This window comes from Microtus oregoni, unplaced genomic scaffold (assembly GCF_018167655.1).
Source record: "Microtus oregoni isolate MIOR12 unplaced genomic scaffold, Mior012 000008F_ref0000371, whole genome shotgun sequence".
NCBI classification, from domain to species: domain Eukaryota; kingdom Metazoa; phylum Chordata; class Mammalia; order Rodentia; family Cricetidae; genus Microtus; species Microtus oregoni.
In genome coordinates this window covers 35925542-35946624 of record NW_024543067.1, presented here as the reverse complement: position 1 = coordinate 35946624, position 21083 = coordinate 35925542, and the positions used below count along the sequence as shown (strand labels likewise).

The 21083-nt window shown below is 36.4% G+C and overlaps 1 protein-coding gene across 1 annotated transcript; it reads right to left on the bottom strand.

Annotated features, from left to right (window-relative positions):
* Positions 1–14527: 14527 nt before the first annotated feature.
* Positions 14528–15484, bottom strand: LOC121451736 (olfactory receptor 7G2-like). The gene has a single exon (XM_041657475.1). It carries the CDS (start codon positions 15464–15466, stop codon positions 14528–14530), a length of 939 nt encoding a protein of 312 aa, XP_041513409.1. The 5' UTR covers positions 15467–15484.
* Positions 15485–21083: the final 5599 nt, after the last annotated feature.

Sequence of the window (21083 nt, the reverse complement as noted above, 5' to 3'; positions counted from 1 at the left end):
TGGTTAGCATCAACTTTTAGTGCTACTTACTGTTCCTTTACTAATACCATGTTGTCTAGTCATTGCTGAGAGTCACTAAAATCAAGTAAATGAGAAGACAATTCACTGATGAAATGGTTTTACAGTTTATAGTTGCCAAAACTGACAAAAAGTGCAATGGAACAAAATATGTTTCATACTTGTATTTCCTCAAATGAAAACAAAGAAATAAAAACAAAGCTGGAAAGAAGGCTCAGTGGGAAAAGGACCTGATTGAAAAGCCTCAAAACCTCAGTTGGATCACTGGGACCCACACAGTGAAAGGAGAGAGTTGATGCCTGAAAACTTCCATACAAACACATGTACACATGCACAAGTAAATGAGTGTAAAAACATTAAGTAAAAGATGTATTTCTTTTAGTTCAGGGCCATCTATCAAAGGAAGATTGTAAATCCTTACTGACGCAATTAGAGAGTTCAATACACCTGGTCAACACACCAATTTTCTACCTTTTCTTTTATTAAGAATAGCTATATACATAGACATAACAAAAATTTTTCCACATCATTGAAACTAAATCATGTTTAGTCAATTTTTATATTATACAAATCCTTTACAGAAGAATAATGTTATATAAATATCAGTTACTAAGAGTTGAACTGTCATAGGGAACCTCAAAATTATCTTTCTACTCTTCATTTTGTTGATTTGTGATTTTTGTGTTTACACATGTGTATGAATGTTCACATGAGTGTGGGCACTCATGTAGATTTGCATGTTCAGGCAGCTGTGTGCAAGAACATAGGGGATCCATGATTTTCATATTGAATGTCTTTTTTCATCAGTTTCCATTTTATTTACTGAGGAAAGTTCTCTTGCTGAAGTCAGGGTTATCTGATTCTATTTAGTTTAGTTAGATACTTTGAAATTGGGAAGAAAGTTTAATATCCTGTCTCTGACTCTCAGATTCTGGGATCACAGCCAGCACAGTAAAGACATCTGCTCAGGATTTTCTGTGGATTTATGGGAAACTCTCATTCTCATGTTTGCAAGGGCAGTGCTACTTCCATGGAGCCATCCTCATAGTCCTCACACATTCTTTCTAATGTTTGCATTATGGGAATTACAGGAGGTTATCTCATAAGTATGAAGTTAAAACCCAAGCGTGAATCAATATAAAATTTTAGTTAGATTTTAAAAATATTCAAAAGGGGAAGAGTTGACTGAAGTATAAACTTCTTTAGCCTTTATCCAATCATTATTGAGTTTTTGCCTTGAGAAAGCTTATTTTGTATGTAATAATCCATTGTCATATACCCTATGAGAAATATATCTGGGATTTAGCAAGATGATTTATATTTTCTTTCACAGAATGATTACACTTTCCAAATGATACTGTTCAATCATGCTTCAGTATCATTGTTTGCTTTTTTATACATATATTTGCTCTATTTAGAAACTCATGCTTTAATTTTGATTGCTCGTATATCCAAAATTTCATCTATTTAGTACAGATTTTTCTATTTTGGAATACAGGAATTTAATATATGCCTTAATGAGCTTTTGAGTTTTATTTTTATATATTTGATTTGTTTTGTTTTGTTTTGTTTTTTTTTTTGGTTTTTCGAGACAGGGTTCCTCTGTGGTTTTGGAGCCTATCCTGGAACTAGCTCTTGTAGACCCGGCTGGTGTCGAACTCACAGAGATCCACCTGCCTCTGCCTCCCGAGTGCTGGGATTAAAGGCGTGCGCCACCACCGCCTGGCTTTTTGTTTTGTTTTGTTTTGTTTTATTTTTTTTATTTTTATATATTTGAATGTTTTCTATTTCAGCTAATGGATGATCTACTCAATAATTAAAATTAATTTGGATACATTTTACAGATCAAAAGAAAAAATTCTAAATAATTTCTGTCACTAAAGGAAAAAACAAAACTGAAAATATTATATCAAGGAAGTAAATTGTTCAACACCAAGACTTCTTGAGTATAAAACATGTGGTAAAATATTATCAATTGCACCATTGTTCATATCACCCTAGGAATAGTGTCACGGTGTCATTGTTATCCCTCATTGCCTTCTGCCTGTGTTCATCACAAACCCAGATCACACATGAGCCGATTTTATTTCTTTAGTTTGTCCTATTTAAAGTCACAATTAGCATCACAAAATATATGGAAAATATTTACACCATATTTTCATCCCTACCCTAGGAGAATGAGGAATGGACTCATAGCCAGCCTAGACTACACTGTGAGTTCCAAACAAAACTGGGATATGAAGTGAAATTTTGTACCCCAAAAAATGACCTTCAAAAAGCTTAGTTCATTATGGAGACAGAAGACTTGAGATATGAGTAAAATAATCTGAGCACGTGTGCACCTGGTGATGAAGGTCAATGATAAAGTGCTTGATTAGTATTTATTAAGGACTATACTTAATCTCTAGAACACAGATATAAAGGAAGAAATTATGGTCATATTCTAAGTCATTTCATTAAAATTTATTATCTGAGTTGGAAAGATGGCTTTAAAATCAAAGCATCTTCTGCTCTTTATTTGGACTGAAGTTCAGTTCTGAACACACACTTTGAATTGCTCAGACTTGCAAGTCTACCTCCAGGCTGTCTAGTGTACTCTTCTAGCCTCTGTAGACAGGCAGAGACACACACACACACTTACACACATACACACACACGTACACACATACACACACACACCACAATGTTGATATAAACCTTAACGCAAAACCAAAACTAATAAAAATAGAGTCTTAGTCATAAAGAATACTCCTTTTTGTCTGTAGTAATGGCTCAGTGATAAGAAGCACTTGTTGCTCTTTCAGAGAACAGGTGGCTGACAAGTGTCTGTAATACCAGTCCCAGAGTATCAATTATCTTTATCTGGCTCTATGGGCAATACATTTCTTTGTATACAGATACACAGATACAAACATATTTAGAACTGAAGTCCTAAAGTAAGAACAATGTTTCAGTATTTAGATGATTAACAGAATTAGCCCTCCAAATATATATAAAACATTTTAAATTATGGAAAGCATAATGAGTTCAATAATAATGTTATAACACATTTTACCAAAGAAAGAAAATAAATGTTTTATAATATGTAAAAGGACTGGCAGCCTCAAAATAAAGGGGATTTTAATTAATACTTGGAAACAATACATGTATAAGATTATAGGCCAGGCAGTGGTGGCACACTCCTTTAATCCCAGCACTCAGGAGGCAAAGGTAAGCCGATCACCATGAGCTAAAGGCCAGCCTCATTTACGAAAGCTAGTTCCAGGAGATACTCCAAAGCTACAGAAAAACCCTGTCACTAAACACACACACACACACACACACACACACACACACACACACACACACCAGATTACTAAGAAAAAGGTATACGTTCTTTATTTAAAATTTGTTAGATTTTTAAAAAGAAAAAAAAAAAGCAATCCAAGTTCCCACTCCTTACCCTCCTCCCATTCCCTCCACAAACCCTCCCACTCCACTCCCATCTTATCCTCAGAGAGGGTAGGACACATTGCTTTGTGGAAGGTCCAATGCCCTCCCTTCTATATCTAGGCTGAGCAAGGTATACATCCAAAAAAGATGGGATCCCAAAAATCCAGTACATGCAGTAGGGATAAATCCTGATGCTACTGCCAGTGGCCCTCAGTCAGCCCCAGCCATCAACTGTCAACTACATTCAGAGGGACTCGTTTGGCCCTATGCTTGTTCCTTCCCAGTCTGGCTAGATTTGGCGAGCTCCTCTTAGCTCAGGTAAACTGTTTCAGTGGGTGAAGCCATCATGGTCTTGACCGCTTTGCTCATATTCTCATTCCTTCCACTCTTCAACTAGATTTTGGGAGCTCAGTACAGGGCTCCAATGTGGGTCTCTGCCTCTGTTTCCATTAGTTGCCAGATAAAGGTTCTATGGTGATGTTTAAGATAATCAACAGTCTGATTACAGGGCAAATCAAGATCGGGCCCCCTCTCCTCTATTGCTTAGGGTCTTAGCTGGGGTCATCCCTGTGGATTCCTGGGAATTTCTCTAGAGCCGGTTATCTGCTAATCCTATAATGGCTCCCTCAATCAAGATATCTCTTTCCTTGCTCTCATCTCTGCCCTTTCTCCATCTCAACTGTACCATTCACTCAAGTTCTCTTCCACCATCCCTTTCTCCACTCCCCTTACACTTCTAACCTCCCTTCTCCCACCTCCATGCTCTCAGTTTTGTCAGGTAATTTTGTCTGGTTCCAATTTCCAGTCTACATATGTTTTTCTTTGGATTCACCTTATTACTTAAGTTTTTCTAGGATCATGAACTATAGGCTTAATGTCCTTTATTTATAGGTAGTATCCACTTATGAGTGAGTACATACCATATTCATCCTTTTGAGTCTGGGTTACTGCACTCAGGGTAGTGTTTTCTACTTCCATTCATTTGCATGAAAAATTCAAGATGGCATTGTTATTTTTACTGCTGAGTAGTACTCTAATGTGTAAATGTGCCACATTTTCTTTATCCATTCCTCAGTTGAGGGACATTTAGGTTGTTTCCAGGTTTTGGATATGACAAACAATGCTGCTATGAACATAGATGAACAAATACTTTTGGGTATATGCCCAAGAGTCGTATTGCTGGATCCTGAGGTATGTTGATTGCCAATTTTCTGAGAAACTGCCCTAGTGATTTCCATGATGGTTGTACAAGTTTGCATTCCCACCAACAATGGATGAGTGTTCCCCTTATTCCACATCCTCTCCAGCATCAGTTATCATTGGTGTTTTTGATTTTAGTTGTTCTGACAGGTTAAGATGGTATCCCAAAGTTGTTTTGATTTGCATTTCCCTGATAGCTAAGGAAGTTAAACATTTCCTTAAGTGTCTTTTGTGCATTTGAAATTCTTCCGTTGAAAATTCTCTGTTTAGTTCCATACCCCATTTTTTAATTGAGTTATTTAGAATTTTAATGTCTAGTTTCTTGAGTTCTTTCTATATTTTGGAGACCAGTCCTTTGTCTGATGTGGGGTTGGTGAAGATCTTTTCCCTTTTAATAGGCCGCCTAGTATCTTATTGAGTGTGTCTTTGCTTTACAGAAGCTTCTCAGTTTCAGGAGTTCCCATTTATTTATTGTTGCTTTCATGGTGTGTGCTACTGGGGTTATATTTAGGAAGTGGTATCCTGTGCCATGCATTGAAGACTACTTCCAACTTTCTTTTCTATCAGGTTTACTGTGGTCAGATTAAAGTTGAGGTCTTTAATCCATTTGGAGTTGAGTTTTGTGCATGGTGATAGATATGGCTATATTTTTATTTTCTATGTGTTGACATCCAGTTATGCCAGTACCATTTTTGAAGATGCTTTCCTTTTTCCATTGTATAATTTTAGCTTCTTTGTCAAAAATCAGGTGTTCATAGGTATGTGGATAAATATCCTATGCTTTGATTCAATTCCATTGATCAATCTTTCTGTTTCTATGCAAATACCAAACTGTTTCCATTACTGTAGCTCTGTAATAGAGCTTGCTTGATGTCAGAGATGGTGTAGCCTCATGAAAACATTTTTGCAATGCCCCTTCTGTTTCTATTATGTGGAACACTTTGAGCAGTATAGGTATTAGCTTTTCCTGGAAGTTCTGGTAGAATTCTGCACTAAAACCATCAGGCCATGGGCCTTTTTTTGGTTGGGAGGTTTTTGTTTTTGTTTTTTTTTTTTTTTACTGTTTTTTTCCAGCTTTTTTTATTTTTTTTAATTTATTTATTTATTAAGGATTTCTGCCTCCTCTCCGCCACCGCCTCCCATTTCCCTCCCCCTCCCCCGATCAAGTTCCCCTCCCTCATCTGCTCGAAAAGCAGTCAGGGTTCCCTGACCTGTGGAAAGCCCAAGGACCGCCCACCTCTATCCAGGTCTAGTAAGGTGAGCATCCAAACTGCCTAGGCTCCCCCAAAGCCAGTATGGTGCAGTAGGATCAAAAACCCACTGCGATTGTTCTTGAGTTCTCAGTATTCCTCATTGTCCGCAATACCACTCTTGGGAATATACCCAAGAGAGGCCCTATCATACAACAAAAGTATATGCTCAACTATGTACATAGCAGCATTGTTTGTAATACCCAGAACCTGGAAACAACCTAGATGCCCTTCAATGGAAGAATGGATGAAGAAAGTATGGAATATATACATATTAGAGTATTACTCAGCAGTAAAAAACAAAGACTTCTTGAATTTTGCATACAAATGGATGGAAATAGAAAACACTATCCTGAGTGAGGTAAGCCAGACCCAAAAAGAGGAACATGGGATGTACTCACTCATATTTGGTTTCTAGCCATAAATAAAGGACATTGAGCTTATAATTCATGTTCCTAGAGAAGCTAAATAAGAAGGTGATCCAAAGACAAACACATAGGCATCCTCCTGAATATTAACCTTCATCAGGCGATGGACAAAGACAGAGACCCACAATGGAGCACCGGACAGAAATCTCAAGGTCCAAATCAGGAGCAGAAGGAGAGGGAGCACGAGCAAGGAACTCAGGACCGCAAGGGGTGCACCCACACACAGAGACAATGGGGATGTTCTATTGGGAACTCACCAAGGCCAGCTGGCCTGGGTCTGAAAAAGCATGGGATAAATCCGGTTGGGAGGTTTTTGATGACAGCTTCTATTCCTTGCAGTTTATAGGTCTACTTAAATTGCACACCTGGTCTTGATTCAATTTTGGTATATGGTATCTATCTAAAAAAATTGTCCATTTCTTTTACATTTACCGATATTGTTTTGGAATACAAATCCAGATAATGATTCAGAGAATGATGATTCTCTGAATTTCCTCAGTGTCTGTTGTTATGTCTCCATTTACATTTCTAATTTTGTCAGTTTGAATGTTCTCTCTCTGCCTTTTGATTAATTTGGATAACTGTTTGTCTACCTTGTTGATTTTCTCAAAGAATCAGCTTTTTGTTTCATTGATTCTTGGTTCTTTGTTTCTATATTGTTGATTGCAGCCCTCAATTGGATTATTTCATGTCTGTCTTCTACTCCTTTTGGGTGAGTCTGCTTCTTTTTTTCTAGAGCTTTCAGGTGTGCTGTTAAGTCACTAATGTGAGCTTCTTCTGTTTTCTTTATGTGGGCACTTAGTGCTATAAACTTTCCTCTTAGCACTGCTTTCACAGTGTCCTTCCTATAAGTTTGGATATGTGTGCCTTCATTTTTGTTGAATTCAAGGAAGTCTTTAATTTATTTATTTATTTCTTCCTTGACCCAGGGATGATTCAGTAGTTGAACGTTCAATTTCCATGAGTTTGTAGGCTTTCTGAAAGTTGTATTGTTGTAAAAATCTAACTTTAATCCATGGTGATCCAATAAACCAGAGGGGGTTACTCCAATTTTTTTGTGTCTGTGGAGGTTTGCTTTATTACCAAGTATGTGATTAATTTTAGAGAATGTTCCATGAGGTGCAGAGAAGGTATTTTCTTTTGTGTTTAGGAGGAATGTTCTATAGATGACGGTTAAGTCCATTTAATTCATGACATCTGTTAGTTTTCTTATTTCTCTTTTAAGTCTCTCTCTGGTTGACCTGCCCATTGGTGACAGTGGAGTGTTAAAGACTCCTATTGTTATTATGTGGGGGGTTGAAGTGCAATATAAGTTTTAGTAATAATTATGTGATCTATTTGGTTGGACTCCTCATGATTCACTATTTTCTGAATTTGTCTCCATTTGCCATTTTTAATAATAGTTTCTGTTTACTATAAAGAGATATTTCTTTGTTTGAAGGTGGCATGGCTCAAATGGAAACAAAGAAATAAAAATAAATCTGGAAAAAAGGCTCAGTGGGTAAAGCATCAGAACCTCAGTTATAACACTGGGACCCAGAAAGTGAAAGGAGAGAGCTGATGCCTGAAAACTTCCACATAAACAAAGGCATAAGTAAATGAATGAAAAAAATATTAAGTATATGATCTATTTCGTATAGTTTCAGGGCCAGCAGTCAAATAAAGATTTTAAATCCTTACTTCATTGCTCATGTTCTCCCTCCTTCTGCTCCTCATCGGGACCTTGGGAGCTCAGTCCAGTGCTCCAGTGTGGGTCTCTGTCTCTGTCTCCATCCATCACCAGATGAAGGTTCTTCTTACTTAGCTTCATTGGGATCACCAATTGTAGACTCCGTGACCCTTGTTTATGGCTAGAAACCAATTATGAGTGAGTACATCCCATGTTCATCTTTTTGGGTCTGGGATACCTCACTCAGGATAGTGTTTTCTATTTCCATCCATTTGCATGCAAAATTTGAGAAGTCATTGTTTTTTAACGCAGCATAGTACTCTAATGTGTAGATATTCCACACTTTCTTCATCCATTCTTCCATTGAAGGGCATCTAGGTTGAGCACCCACCCACTGAGACAGTGGAGCTGATCTATTGGGAGCTCACCAAGGCCAGCTGGACTGTGACTGAAAAAGCATGGGATAAAACTGGACTCTCTGAGCATGGCGAACAATGAGGGCTGATGAGAACCCAAGGACAATGGCACGGGGTTTTGAACCTACGTAATGTGCTGGCTTTGTGGGAGCCTAGCCAGTTTGGATGTTCACCTTCCTAGAAATGCACGGAGGGGGGAGGACCTAGGACTTACCACAGGGCAGGGAAATCTGACTGCTCTTTGGGCTGGAGAGGGAGGGGGAGAGGAGTGGGGGGAGGAGGGGGAGGGAAATGGGAGGCTGGGAGGAGGAGGAAATTTGTTTTTTTTTTCTTTTCTCAATAAAAAAAAAGTTAAAAAAAAGATTTTAAATCCTTGCTGAAGGCAGTTAGAGATTTAGATTTCAATAGCCACAAACCAGGAATTTTAAATTTCTGTGCTTTCATTTTTTAAGGAAAAATCTATTTAAATATACATAACAAAAATATGTCCTCATAATTGAAGTTATACCATGTTTAACCAATTTTTATATTATACAAACCAGTTAAACCATTGAAATATTCTGATACTTTAATGAAAATAAACATAATGTTATATAAAATTCACTTACTAAGATAATAGATTAACTATAATATAGAACTTTAAAATTAATTTATCATTCTGTATTTCATTTGTTAATATGGTTTTCATGTGTACACATGTGTATGCATGTACAAATGTGTGTACACACTCATGTAGGTTTGAATGTTCCTGCTGCTGTGTGCATGAGCACAGGGGACCCATGAATTTCCTGTTGAGTGTCTTCTTCCATCACTTTCTATTTTATCTACTAAGAAAAGTTCTCGTGCTGAACTCAGAGTTATCTGGTTCTATCTAGTTTAGTTAGATACTTTGAAAGGGGGGTGAAAGTTTAATATCCTGTCTCTATCTCTGAGTACTGGGATTACAGCAGCACATCTGCTCAGGTTTTTCTTTGGATTTATGGGGTTTGCAAGAGCAGTGTTTCCTCCATGGAGACACCCTCACAGCCCTCATACATTCTTTCTAATGTTTACATTTTGAAAATTACAAGAGGTTGTCTCATAAGTGTTATCTTGAAACCTAGGTGTGAATCAATATAAAATTTTACTTCGACTTTAAAATTACTCAGAAGGGGAACCTTCTCTAGCCTCTACCTAATCACTATTAATTTTTTGCTTTATGTAGCTTACATTGTATGTAGTAAAGTTCATTGTCATATACCCATTGAGAAATGTGTCTGGGATTTACAAGGTGATTTATATTTTATTTCACAGAATTTTTACCCTTCTGAATGAGACTGTTCAATCTTACTTAAGAATCATTGGTTTTTTTCCAGAGATATGTTTGTTCTATTTAGAAACCTATGCTTTAATGTTAACTGCCTGTGTGTGTCCAAAACCTCATCTATTTAGTACATATTTTTCAATTTTGGAGTATATGTATTTAATATATACCCTAATGAGCTTTTGAATTTTATTTTTATGTATTTGAATGTATTCTATTTCAGTTAATGGATGATCTACTTAATAAGTAAAATTATTTTGAATATATTTTACAGATCCAGAGAAATAATTCTAAACAATTTCTGTCACTAAAGTAAAAAAACAAAACTACAAATATATAGAGGAAGTAAAATGTTCAATACTGAGGCTTCATGAGTCTTAAACATAAAATACTGTTAATTGCACTAGGTTCGTGTCTCCCTAGGAATAGTGTCATTTTTTTCCCTCACTGCCTTCTGCCTGTGTGCATCAAAATCACAGATCACACATGAGTCCATTTTATTCCTGTACTTGGTTCTGTTTTTCTTCCAGTAAATGTCTTTAAAGTTATAATTATCATCACAAAATATAGGGAAAATATATACACCATGTTTTCAGCCCATTCCTAGGAGAATGAGGCATTGGCACATAGCCAGCCTAGACTACCCAGTGAGTTTCATACTAAACTGGGATATGAAATAAAATTCTTCACCCCAAAAAATAATCTTCCAAAATCTTAGTTTATTATGAATATAAAAGACATGAGATATGAGAAAAACATTCTGAACACTTGTGGACCTGTGATGAAGGTCAATGATATAGTGCTTGATTACTATGTACTAAGTACTGTACATAATCCCTAAAACAGAAATAAAAGAAATTATGGTCATAGTATAAATCATTTAATCAAAAATATTATGTGAACTGGAAAGATAGCTCAAAGATCAAAGCACCCTCTGCTGTTTCTATAGACTGAAGTTCAGTTCTGAACATCCACACTTTAAATTATTCAAAATTGCAAGTCTACCTCCAGGTTGTTTAGTGCACACTTCTGGCCTCTGAAAACAAACAGACAGGCAGACACACAAACACACACACACACACACACACACACACACACAAACATGCACACACCACAATAATCAAATCAATCTTAAAGCAAAAACAAAGTCTTGCTAATAAAGAGTACATTCTTATTCTGTTGAAATGGCTCAGTGGTAAAACACACTTGTTGATCTTTCAGAGGACAGGAGTTTGGTTCTAGCACCTATAACAGGTGGCTTTCAAGTGTCTGTAACAGTTGCTCCAGAGGATCAGATATCTTCCTCTTACCTCTATGGGCACTAAACTTCCCTGAACAGAGATACACAAATATAAACATATTTAAAAATGAAGACCTAAATTAAGAACAAAGAACAAAGTTTCAGTGTTTAGATGAGTAACAGAATTAGCCTTCCAAATACATAAAAATCTCTTTTAAATTATTAAAAGTATAGTGCGTTCAAGAACAGTGTTATCTGGACTGACCTCCCAACGTCTAGATGAAGAGCAGAAGGAGGTAGAACATGAGCAAGGAAGTCAGGACCGCGAGGGGTGCGTTCACCCACGGAAACGGTGGGACTCATCAAATGCGAGCTCACCAAGGCCAGCTGGACTGGGACTGAAGGAGCATGTGATTAAACCGGACTCTCCGAATGTGGCTGACAATGAGGGCTTACTGACAAACCAATGATAATGGCACTGGGTTTTGATTCTACTGCATGTACTGGCTTTTTGGGAGCCTAGTCTGTTTGGATGCACACCTTCCTAGACCTGGATGGAGGGGGGAGGACCTTAGCCTTCTCACAGGGCAGGGCACCCTGACTTCTCTTAGGACTGGAGAGGGAGGGGGAGTAGGCAGAGTGGGAGGGAAATGGGAGGAGAGGAAGAGGTAGAAATTTTTAATAAATAAATAAATTTTTGAAAAAGAACAGAGTTATAACATTTTACCAAAAAAATGTCTTATAATATGTAAAATAAATTGCAACCAAATAACAGGGGGAAATTTGATTAATATTTGAATATAATGCATGCATAAGATTCCTAAAGAAAATGTGTATGTTCTTATGATGATTGTTAACAGCTGAATTGACTAATCAGGAGATAGTTGAGCCAACCATTTAGTCCATTTTGCACATGCTTAAAGGGAAAAAGCTCCACATATGACACTATCTTTAATTTCATCCCAATATGTATAAGAAAATATTAAAATGGATTTAAACACAACACCAGAAAAATTAGATGCAAAATTATACCAACATAAAAATGTTTTTTTACTTTAATGTCACTGTACATTACTTATAGTTAAAAGCAAATGAGCCACTGTTAAACTCAACACAATTACAGACACGGAAGCATAAGAGAAAACACAACATTGGATTAAATATGTTTATTAATTAACAAGGGTAATGTCTGAAAAAGCACTTCCGTTATCTCAATATCTATTATTTACTTGGCTCCCACAGAAACTGAGCCTAACTAGGATTTACAGTTTCATCAATTGTTTTCTATTACAACATTATGAGTCAAAACCAAAATAATCAAGTTTATATCATAAAATTGATTACAGATTTATAAGAGTTATGTGTTAGTTACTTTCCTTATTGCTGTGACTAAATATCTAATAAGAAGTAATTTTAAGGAGGAAGGATATTTGGGGTTTGTTGCTTTAAGGCATAGTCCAACATGGGTGGAGTATGTGTGGCAATAGAGGTTTCACACCCCTGTGCATAAGCAATCAGGGAAAGGAAGATCACAGTGATCAGAGAGCTTTCTTCTTTCAGTTTTTCATTTAGTTGGAGACACAAGCCCCCAGGAATATCCTTCAGGGTGTATCTTCCCTCCAAGGTTAAAACCTTCTCACTATGCCCTAAAAGGCAAATCCAGGGTTGTATCTTAATGATCCCAAATGCAGTCAAATTGACAATAAAGTGGATTCATGAAGGTGATAGAATGTGTTATACCATGGGCAAATAGCACTTTTCAATGAATCAATCTCCAGATACTCATAATCAATGCCAAATATAGCAATACAATGTCTTTCCTCTTGATTACAATGCCTCATACAGTTTTGTATATCTTATACTTTTACATTATAATAAAACATATAATTACATTTGAGACCAAATCGATAATTTCAACTTCTACAGGTAGACTTTTTCTCATGCATCCTATAAGAAGTAACCAGTTCTCATATTAAAAAAGCAAATGTTAGTTGGGACAAGTTTTTACATGCTTGCATGTACCACATTTAGTCTACTAGATAAATGATATCTGGATTAACATCTAAAAAAATTATCACTAATGAGGAGATGGTCTGTGCTTCTGTGTCTTTAGCTTTATCCTGAGATACAGCAGCTGCAATTTCTCACTTCTCAAGAAACAAACAAACAAAAAAAAAACAAACAAACAAAAAAAAACCCAGTCCAAATCTTTGTTGAATATACAGGGATGATGGAACTTTTTCTTTGTTCCAGAATATTCTTTAAGTCAGGCATACTTTTTAAAAAGGTACCAATATTCAACGTTTCAATGTGTTAGTTCTAAGGGATATACAGTTTTCTTCAGGGATGTAGGCTTTGTTGGAGTGCCTGTGTTCCAGTGTATGTCTCTCCACTCATGCCTATTCTGGAAATTTTTAATGGATTCAGTGGGTTTAAAACAAGAGTGCATGAAGTTTAGGGGAGTGGGAAACAAAGTTCAGGGAGGACTTGGAGCAGATTTAGTGGGGAGATATTGAACATGGATATCAATTTCTCAAATAATTTTTAAAAATCTTCATATTATTGTTGACTTTCAAATATCTCAAAATCAACTTAAACTTCTTTTTTATCAACTAATAAAAATCTTATCAATAAAATAATGAAGAGTAAAGCACTTTTAGACAATGGTTTGCAGCACTGTTATCTTCACGGATTGCCCATATCTACTTCTTTAATTTACAGACCTAGCTCCAAGATACTGATGGGAATGTCCCAAGAAATGCACACGCACACACACACACACACACACACACACACACACACACACACACACTGGCTAAAATTAGAAACTCTTCTTCACAGCCCTTTCTTGGTAACTTGAGCAAAAAGAGAAATGCTGATTAGAGGATTAAAACTATGTTTCAATGGCATCTGAAGCAGTGTCTAAGTGGTTAAGAGCTATTGTTTTTTTCTGAAAGTTGGTTTACTAGCACTATTGTTGAGCAATTGGTGACAATCATAGTTTTACTCAAGGAGATCTGAAACCCTCTTCTGGCCTCAGTAGTTACTTTCACACATAAGGCATTCATATAGATTAGATAGATAGATAGATAGATAGATAGATAGATAGATAGATAGATGATAGATGATAGATAGATATAGAGAGATAGAGAGAGATGATATAGAGATATAGAGATGATATAGAGATATAGATATCATATGTATGATAAGAAAAATCAGATTATAGTGGCCTAGAGAAATTGTTAAGTGGTTATACCAATGCCTGCTACACTAGAGGGCCTAGGTTTAATTTTTACTTGGCAGGACCCAAATAGTTGTAGCTTTGGTTCCTGGTATCTGATACTCTTCTGGCCTATATAAACAATAGGCATGTATGTGATACACTTACATACACATTTGCAAAGCACTCAAACACATAGACTAAGATAGAATTATATTAAGATTAAATTCAGTGTCCAATTTAAAATCAAAGAAATCAAGGTGAACAAAAGAAGTGCCACACTTTTTAACTCAACTGAAATCCTATCACTTTGACTCACTCTAGAAATGCATGTCCAAGATTCACCACAAATCACAGAAGAGAAGTTATCTTAACAATAACTTTCTTCAATGCCTCCTTCATATCCCTGTTCCTCAAACTATAGATAAAGGGATTCATCATTGGAGGAACTATGGAGTACATCACTGAAGCCACTGCAGTCTCCCTGGGTGAATCAATTACATCTGAGGTAATGTATACTCCAAAACCTGTCCCATAGAACAAGCAAACAACAAATAAATGAGACCCACAAGTGGAAAAGGCTTTGTATTTTCCTTCTGATGATGGCATTTTCAATACTGTAGATAGAATGCGAATATAAGAGAAAATTATTTCAAACAGAGGAATGCCAGCAAAAATAGAAGCTGTAACAAATATGAGAATATTGTTAATGAGGCTGTCAGAACAGGCCAGTTTGATGACTTGTGCAATTTCACAGAAGAAATGGAAGATTTCCAGGTCATTGCAGAAAGACAAGTTTAGTATCATCAAACTATGCAACAGACCATTCACAATGCTAATGAATAGAGAGATAAGAACCAGAATAATACAGAAGCAGGGGTTCATCAGAACTGTGTATCTTAGAGGATAACAAATGGCTACATAGCGGTCATAGGCCATTACTCCAAGCAGAAAACACTCAAAGAGGATACAAACTGCAACAAAGAAGCCCTGGCTAAGGCACCCTGCATAACTGATCCTCTGATCCTGTGATTGTATGTTCACCAGCATCTTTGGAACTGTGATGCTGACTAAATACATGTCATTAAAAGATAGATGACAGAGAAATAAGTACATGGAGGTGTGGAGATGGGAATCACAATAGATAGCCAATATTATAAGAATGTTTCCAAAGATTGTGATGAGGTACATGCCTAGGAAAAGGCCAAAGATGAGGGACTCCAGTTCTGTATCATCTGTCAGTCCACGCAGAAAAAATATAAAAGTCACAGATTTGTTTTCAATATCCATGTCATATGTGAATCTTAAGGAGAAAGAGTGGTAAGAAGTTACTGAAACACATGAACTACAAGCAGCATTATAAAATGAGATTTGTTAGAAAGCCACCTTATATGTACCTTGGCCTTTCCAATTCAGCCATCAGGAATGGTGTGTGAGGAAATCAGTTTGAATTCAACACCAGCCAGTTTATACCACCTAGTTATGGCTATCTAGTAATTAATCTATGTAAAAAAAATATCCTGCCCAATATGATCACAAGAAGGCATACACATGCCTGCATGCACATTAAGAGGTGCTGTATTTGAGAATGGGATTTTTTTTCCTCATTTAAATGAAATTGCAGCTAACATTACAATAGAATGTGAACAAAAGAATAACACAGATTGTGTTTCAGTAGAAAAATACAGAATAACAAATGATGAACTATATTGATAATAAGAGTCCAATTGTGTAGAATGTTTCTAATCATATTATTTATGTTATTCTGACTTACCAGGTTAATTATCTCCTAAAACCTTTTCCTTGGTTTCTAAAATTTGTTGTAGGGTCTATATTTCTTATCTAGTTTCAACAAGAATAATGTAAATATCTCACCTGTATATTGCAAAAAGGATCACTAGCTCTTAGAATTGCAAAAGACTATACAAAAGAATAGGTTCAGCTTCTTCATTAAAAATTAATGATGTCTGAACCAAGTCCTAGATATTTTGGGATTTTTCAAGAGTAGGTCACAAACTGAATGTATTATTCCTTAATCTCTGGAGACTCAAGGTCCAAAGCTCCTCATTAAAACAACTATGTGACAGTTATTCTACACCCAGGAGTTCATCTCTTTAAAAATCAAGACTAGCATTAATGAAAAGTTTTTGACACTTGATTCTCTGACCCTGAGACCAGTTGAATCCAAGTGAGTTTTCTTCCACAATTTAGCATTGCATACATAAACTATACCACTGCTCTCATAAAAATCAAACATTCTTTTTGAGGTTCTTTACAAGCTGAAGATTCTTTATGTTTTCCATGATCTTTTGTAACCAGGATACTATTCTATTCTTAAAAGTATGTTCTATTTCTGTATACAAAATTATAACTGTCCAAGTTTCCAATTGTCATAAAAATTCAAACAAGATTGTCTTCCCTGTAATTCATCTCTGTTGAATGAATCTTAATTTTTGGCTTTCTCTCCTCCAGATTTCTTGCCTTGTTTCTTGTGATCACCACTAATAGCAAAACATATTAAAGTACCATGACTCCACACACTGAATTTGAGAAACATAAATTATTTCAAAAATGTTCTCAATCATTCTTCTCGTGGAAGAAGATAATGTGTTTAATTTAGGTGTTTTCTTGTTTGGGATTGTTTGCTTATATTTTTAAACTTCGCTTGACAGGTTTCCTTTGGGCTGTTGTCTTATTCAAAACTGAGCCATGTTCAAAGGGCAGGAAGGCAGGGGACTAATACACTTAAAGTAAACAAATAAATAAGCTTTATAACTCATCACTGACCAATAAGAATCAGCATAAAACTGAATAGGTTCAGTAAGTGAAATTATTATAAACATATTTTAAAATGTGTATTAATGTGCATTTATTTGTAAATATATAGAGCTGGTTTTGGAATTGGACTCTGGCTCAGTCCCTCTCCAATTCCAAGCCTGTTGATAAGAGATATCCCAGAGTTTCTGTCTCATATCAAGGAGCCATGATGTGGGACATAATAATTAATAATAATAATAATAATAATAATTATAAACTCTCTTTGCCTTTCCTCATATCTGTTTCTGTCTTGATTATACCTATCATTGAATATATAGGTCTGTATATGCCTTTATAGATAATGCTTAAGTTTCCCATAAGAAACAATAAATTTTCCTGCAGTAAACTTTGAAGTTTCCAGAATGAAGATGGGGCCCCACAGCATCAACTCTACCTGGTTAATATGATGTCATGATGTTGATAGTGCTACTACAAGACCTGTGTTTGGCTACCCCAGCTTGCATCCAGAAATCCCCTACTTTCTGCCTCCCCTCTTTGGGCCCATACCATCCCCCAGCTCAGCTTGTTTGGGTGCTGGGACTGATCGTGAATACAACCGGGCAGGCAGGAGTCCCTTTGTTTCAATAGCCTGCCTGAAGCAAGCAAGGTAGGCCTTTTGTTTTCGAGCTACCTGGCTGCAAGGAGATCTGATCTCGCTACCAGAAGATACATCAGTGGGGTGGGTGAGATCCCAACCCACCGCAGCAGCCTGGAGATGGAGCACAGACATTCCTCATCCCCCTATACTTCCTAGTCTTCCTGCAGGGGCTACTATCTCCAGGTACTGCCTCTCTCTTCCTACCCCACCCAGCTTGCATCCAGAAATCTCCTATGTTCTGCCTCCCCTCTTCAGACTCATACCATACCCCAGCTCAGGACTGAGTCGTGAGTGCAGCCAGGCAGGTGGGAGTACCAGTGTTTCAATAGCCTGCCTTCAGCAAGGTAGGCCTTTTGTTTGCAAGCTCCCTGGCCAACAAGGAGACCTGATCCTATAAAAGAAGACCCACAGGGGAGCATTAGGAGGAAGAGATGGGCAAGCACCAATGCAAGAATTTTTCCAACAATTTGAAAAACAGCATGAAGTTACCAGAACCCAGTGAACTTACAACAGGAGGACTTGAACACTTTAATCAAGAAGAAGTAGAAAAAAATAGACTTTATAAAGTTATAGAGGCCCTTAAACAGGAGGTGAAAAACTCCCTTAAAGAAATGGATGAGAAGAATAACAAAAAGTTTGAAGAATTGAGTAAATCCGTAAATGATATTCTAGGAAACCAAGAAAAAACAATCAAACAGATAATGGAAACATTTCGGGACATGAAAACTGAAATGGAGGCAAGAAAGAAAACACAAACCGAGGGCTGGCTGGATATGGAAAATCTAGGTAAACAAATTGAGACTACAGAAACAAGCATAAATAACAGAATACAAGAGATAGAAGAAAGAATCTCAGATTCTGAAGATACCATAGAGAAAATAAATTCACTGATCAAAAAAAAAAACCAGCAAATCCAACAAATTCCCATCTCAAAACATTCAGGAAAACTGGGACATAATAAAAAGACCAAACCTAAGAATAATAAGGGTAGAAGAAGGAGAAGTACAGCTCAATGGTCCAAAAAATATGTTATTTTAATAAAATTATAGAAGAAAACTTTCCCAACCTAAAGAAAGATATTCCTATAAAGGTTCAAGAAAAATCCCCTCGCCATGTAATAATCAAAACACAAAACATTCAGAATAAAGAAAGAATATTAAGTGCTGCAAAGGAAAAAGGTAAAGTTAGTTATAAAGGTAAACCTATCAGACAAACACCTGACTTCTCAATAGAAACCATGAAAGCCAGAAGGTGCTGGACAGATGTACTGCAAAACTAAGAGACCATGTATGCAAGCCCAGACTACAATACCCAGCCAAGCTTTCGTACACTGTAAATGGAGGAAAAAAATTTTCCAGGATTAAAATAAATTTAAACAAGACGTAGCCACAAATCCAGCCTTACAGAAAGTAATAGAAGGAAAATCACAAAACAAGGAATCCAACAATGCCCACAATAACTCAGATATCTAGTGACCCATTATCAGCACAACTAAAAGAAGAGAAACACAAAAACTCTACTACCAAAAAAAAAAATGACCGGAGTTAACAACCATTGGTCATTAATATCATTTAATGTCAATGGACTCAACTCACCTATAAAAAGGCATAGGCTAAGAGATTGGATAAGAAAACAGGATCCAACATTCTTCTGTTTACAAGAAACACACCTCAACCACAAAGACAGGCACCTACTCAGAGTAAAGGGCTGGGGAAAGGTTTATCAAGCCAATGGACCTAAGAAAGAAGCAGGTGTGGCCATACTAATTTCTAACAAAGTTGACTTCAAACTAAAATCAATCAGAAGAGATGGAGATGGATATTTTATACTCATAACAGGAACAATTCATCAGGATAAAGTCTCGATCCTGAATATCTATGCCCCTAATATAAAAGCACCCACTTATGTAAAAGAAACACTACTAGAACTCAAGGCAGTCATCAAACCACACACACTAATATTAGGAGACATTAACACGCCTCTCTCACCAATGGACAGGTCAATCAGACAGAAACCTAGCAGAGAAATAAGAGAATTAATGGAGGTAATGAAGCAAATGGACTTAACAGACATCTATAGATTATTCTACCCAAATAGGAGAGAATATACCTTCTTCTCTGCAGCTCATGGAACCTTCTCTAAAACTGACCACATACTTAGTAAGAAAGCAAACTTCCACAGCTACAAAAATGCATTAGTAACCACTTGTATCTTATCGGATCACCAAGGAATAAAGTTAGAATTCAAAAACAATGCTATTCGCAGAAAATCTACAAACTCATGGAAACTGAACAGTCAACTACTGAACCACACCTGGATCAAGGAAGAAATAAAGAAAAAAATTAAAGTCTTCCTAAAATTGAATGAAAATAAAGAGACAACATACAAAACTATGGGACACAATGAAAGCAGTGCTAAGAGGAAAATTCATAGCACTAAGTCCCCACTTAAAGAAAACAGAGAAAGCACATATTGGAGACTTAACAGCCCACCTGAAAGCTCTAGAAAAAAAAAAAGAAGGAGCAGACTCACCTAGGAAGAGTAGAAGACTGGAAATAATCAAACTGAGTGCTGAAATCAACAAAATAGAAACACAGAAAACAATCCAAAGAATCAATGAAACAAAAAGCTAGTTCTTGGAGAAAATCAACAAGATTGATAAACCCCTATCCAAACTAATCAAACGGCAGAGAGAGAATATGCAAATTAATAAGATCAGAAATGAAAAGGGGGACATAACCACAGACACAGAGGAAATTCAGAGAATCATTAGATCTTACTACAAAAGCCTGCATGCCAGAAAATTGAAATATGTAAAAGAAATGGACATTTTTTTAGATAAGAACCATATACCAAAGTTAAACCAGGACCTGGTGAACAATCTAGACCTGTTAGTTGCGAAGAATTAGAAGCTGCTATCAAAGACCTCCCTACCAAAAAAAAGCCCAGGATGGGATGGTTTCAATACAGAATTCTACCAGAACTTCCAAGAAGACCTAATACCTATACACCTTAAGGTATTTCACAATATAGAAACAGAAGCGTCATTACTAAATACCTTTTATGAAGCTACAGTTACCCTGATACCAAAACCACGCAAAGACTCAACCAAGAAAGAGAATTACAGGCCAATCTCACTCATGAACATTAATGCAAAAATTCTCAATAAAATACTGGCAAACCAAATCCAAGAATACATTAGAAAAATTATCCATTATTATCAAGTAGGCTTCATCCTAGGGATGCAGGGCTGGTTCAACATATGCAAATCTATCAATGTAATCCAGCATATAAAAAAACTGAAAGAAAAAAACCATATGATCATTTCATTAGATGCTGAAAAAGCATTTGACAGAATTCAACACCACTTTATGATAAAGGTCTTGGAGAGTATAGGAATAGAGGGTCATGCCAAAATGTAATAAAAGCTATTTACAGCAAACTGACAGCTAACATCAAATAAAACAGAGAGAAACTCAAAGCCATCCCACT

What these genes read in the sequence shown, in the direction of transcription:
- LOC121451736 (XM_041657475.1), bottom strand. Translation starts at nt 15,466, where the DNA reads ATGGATATTGAAAACAAATCTGTGACTTTTATATTTTTTCTGCGTGGA.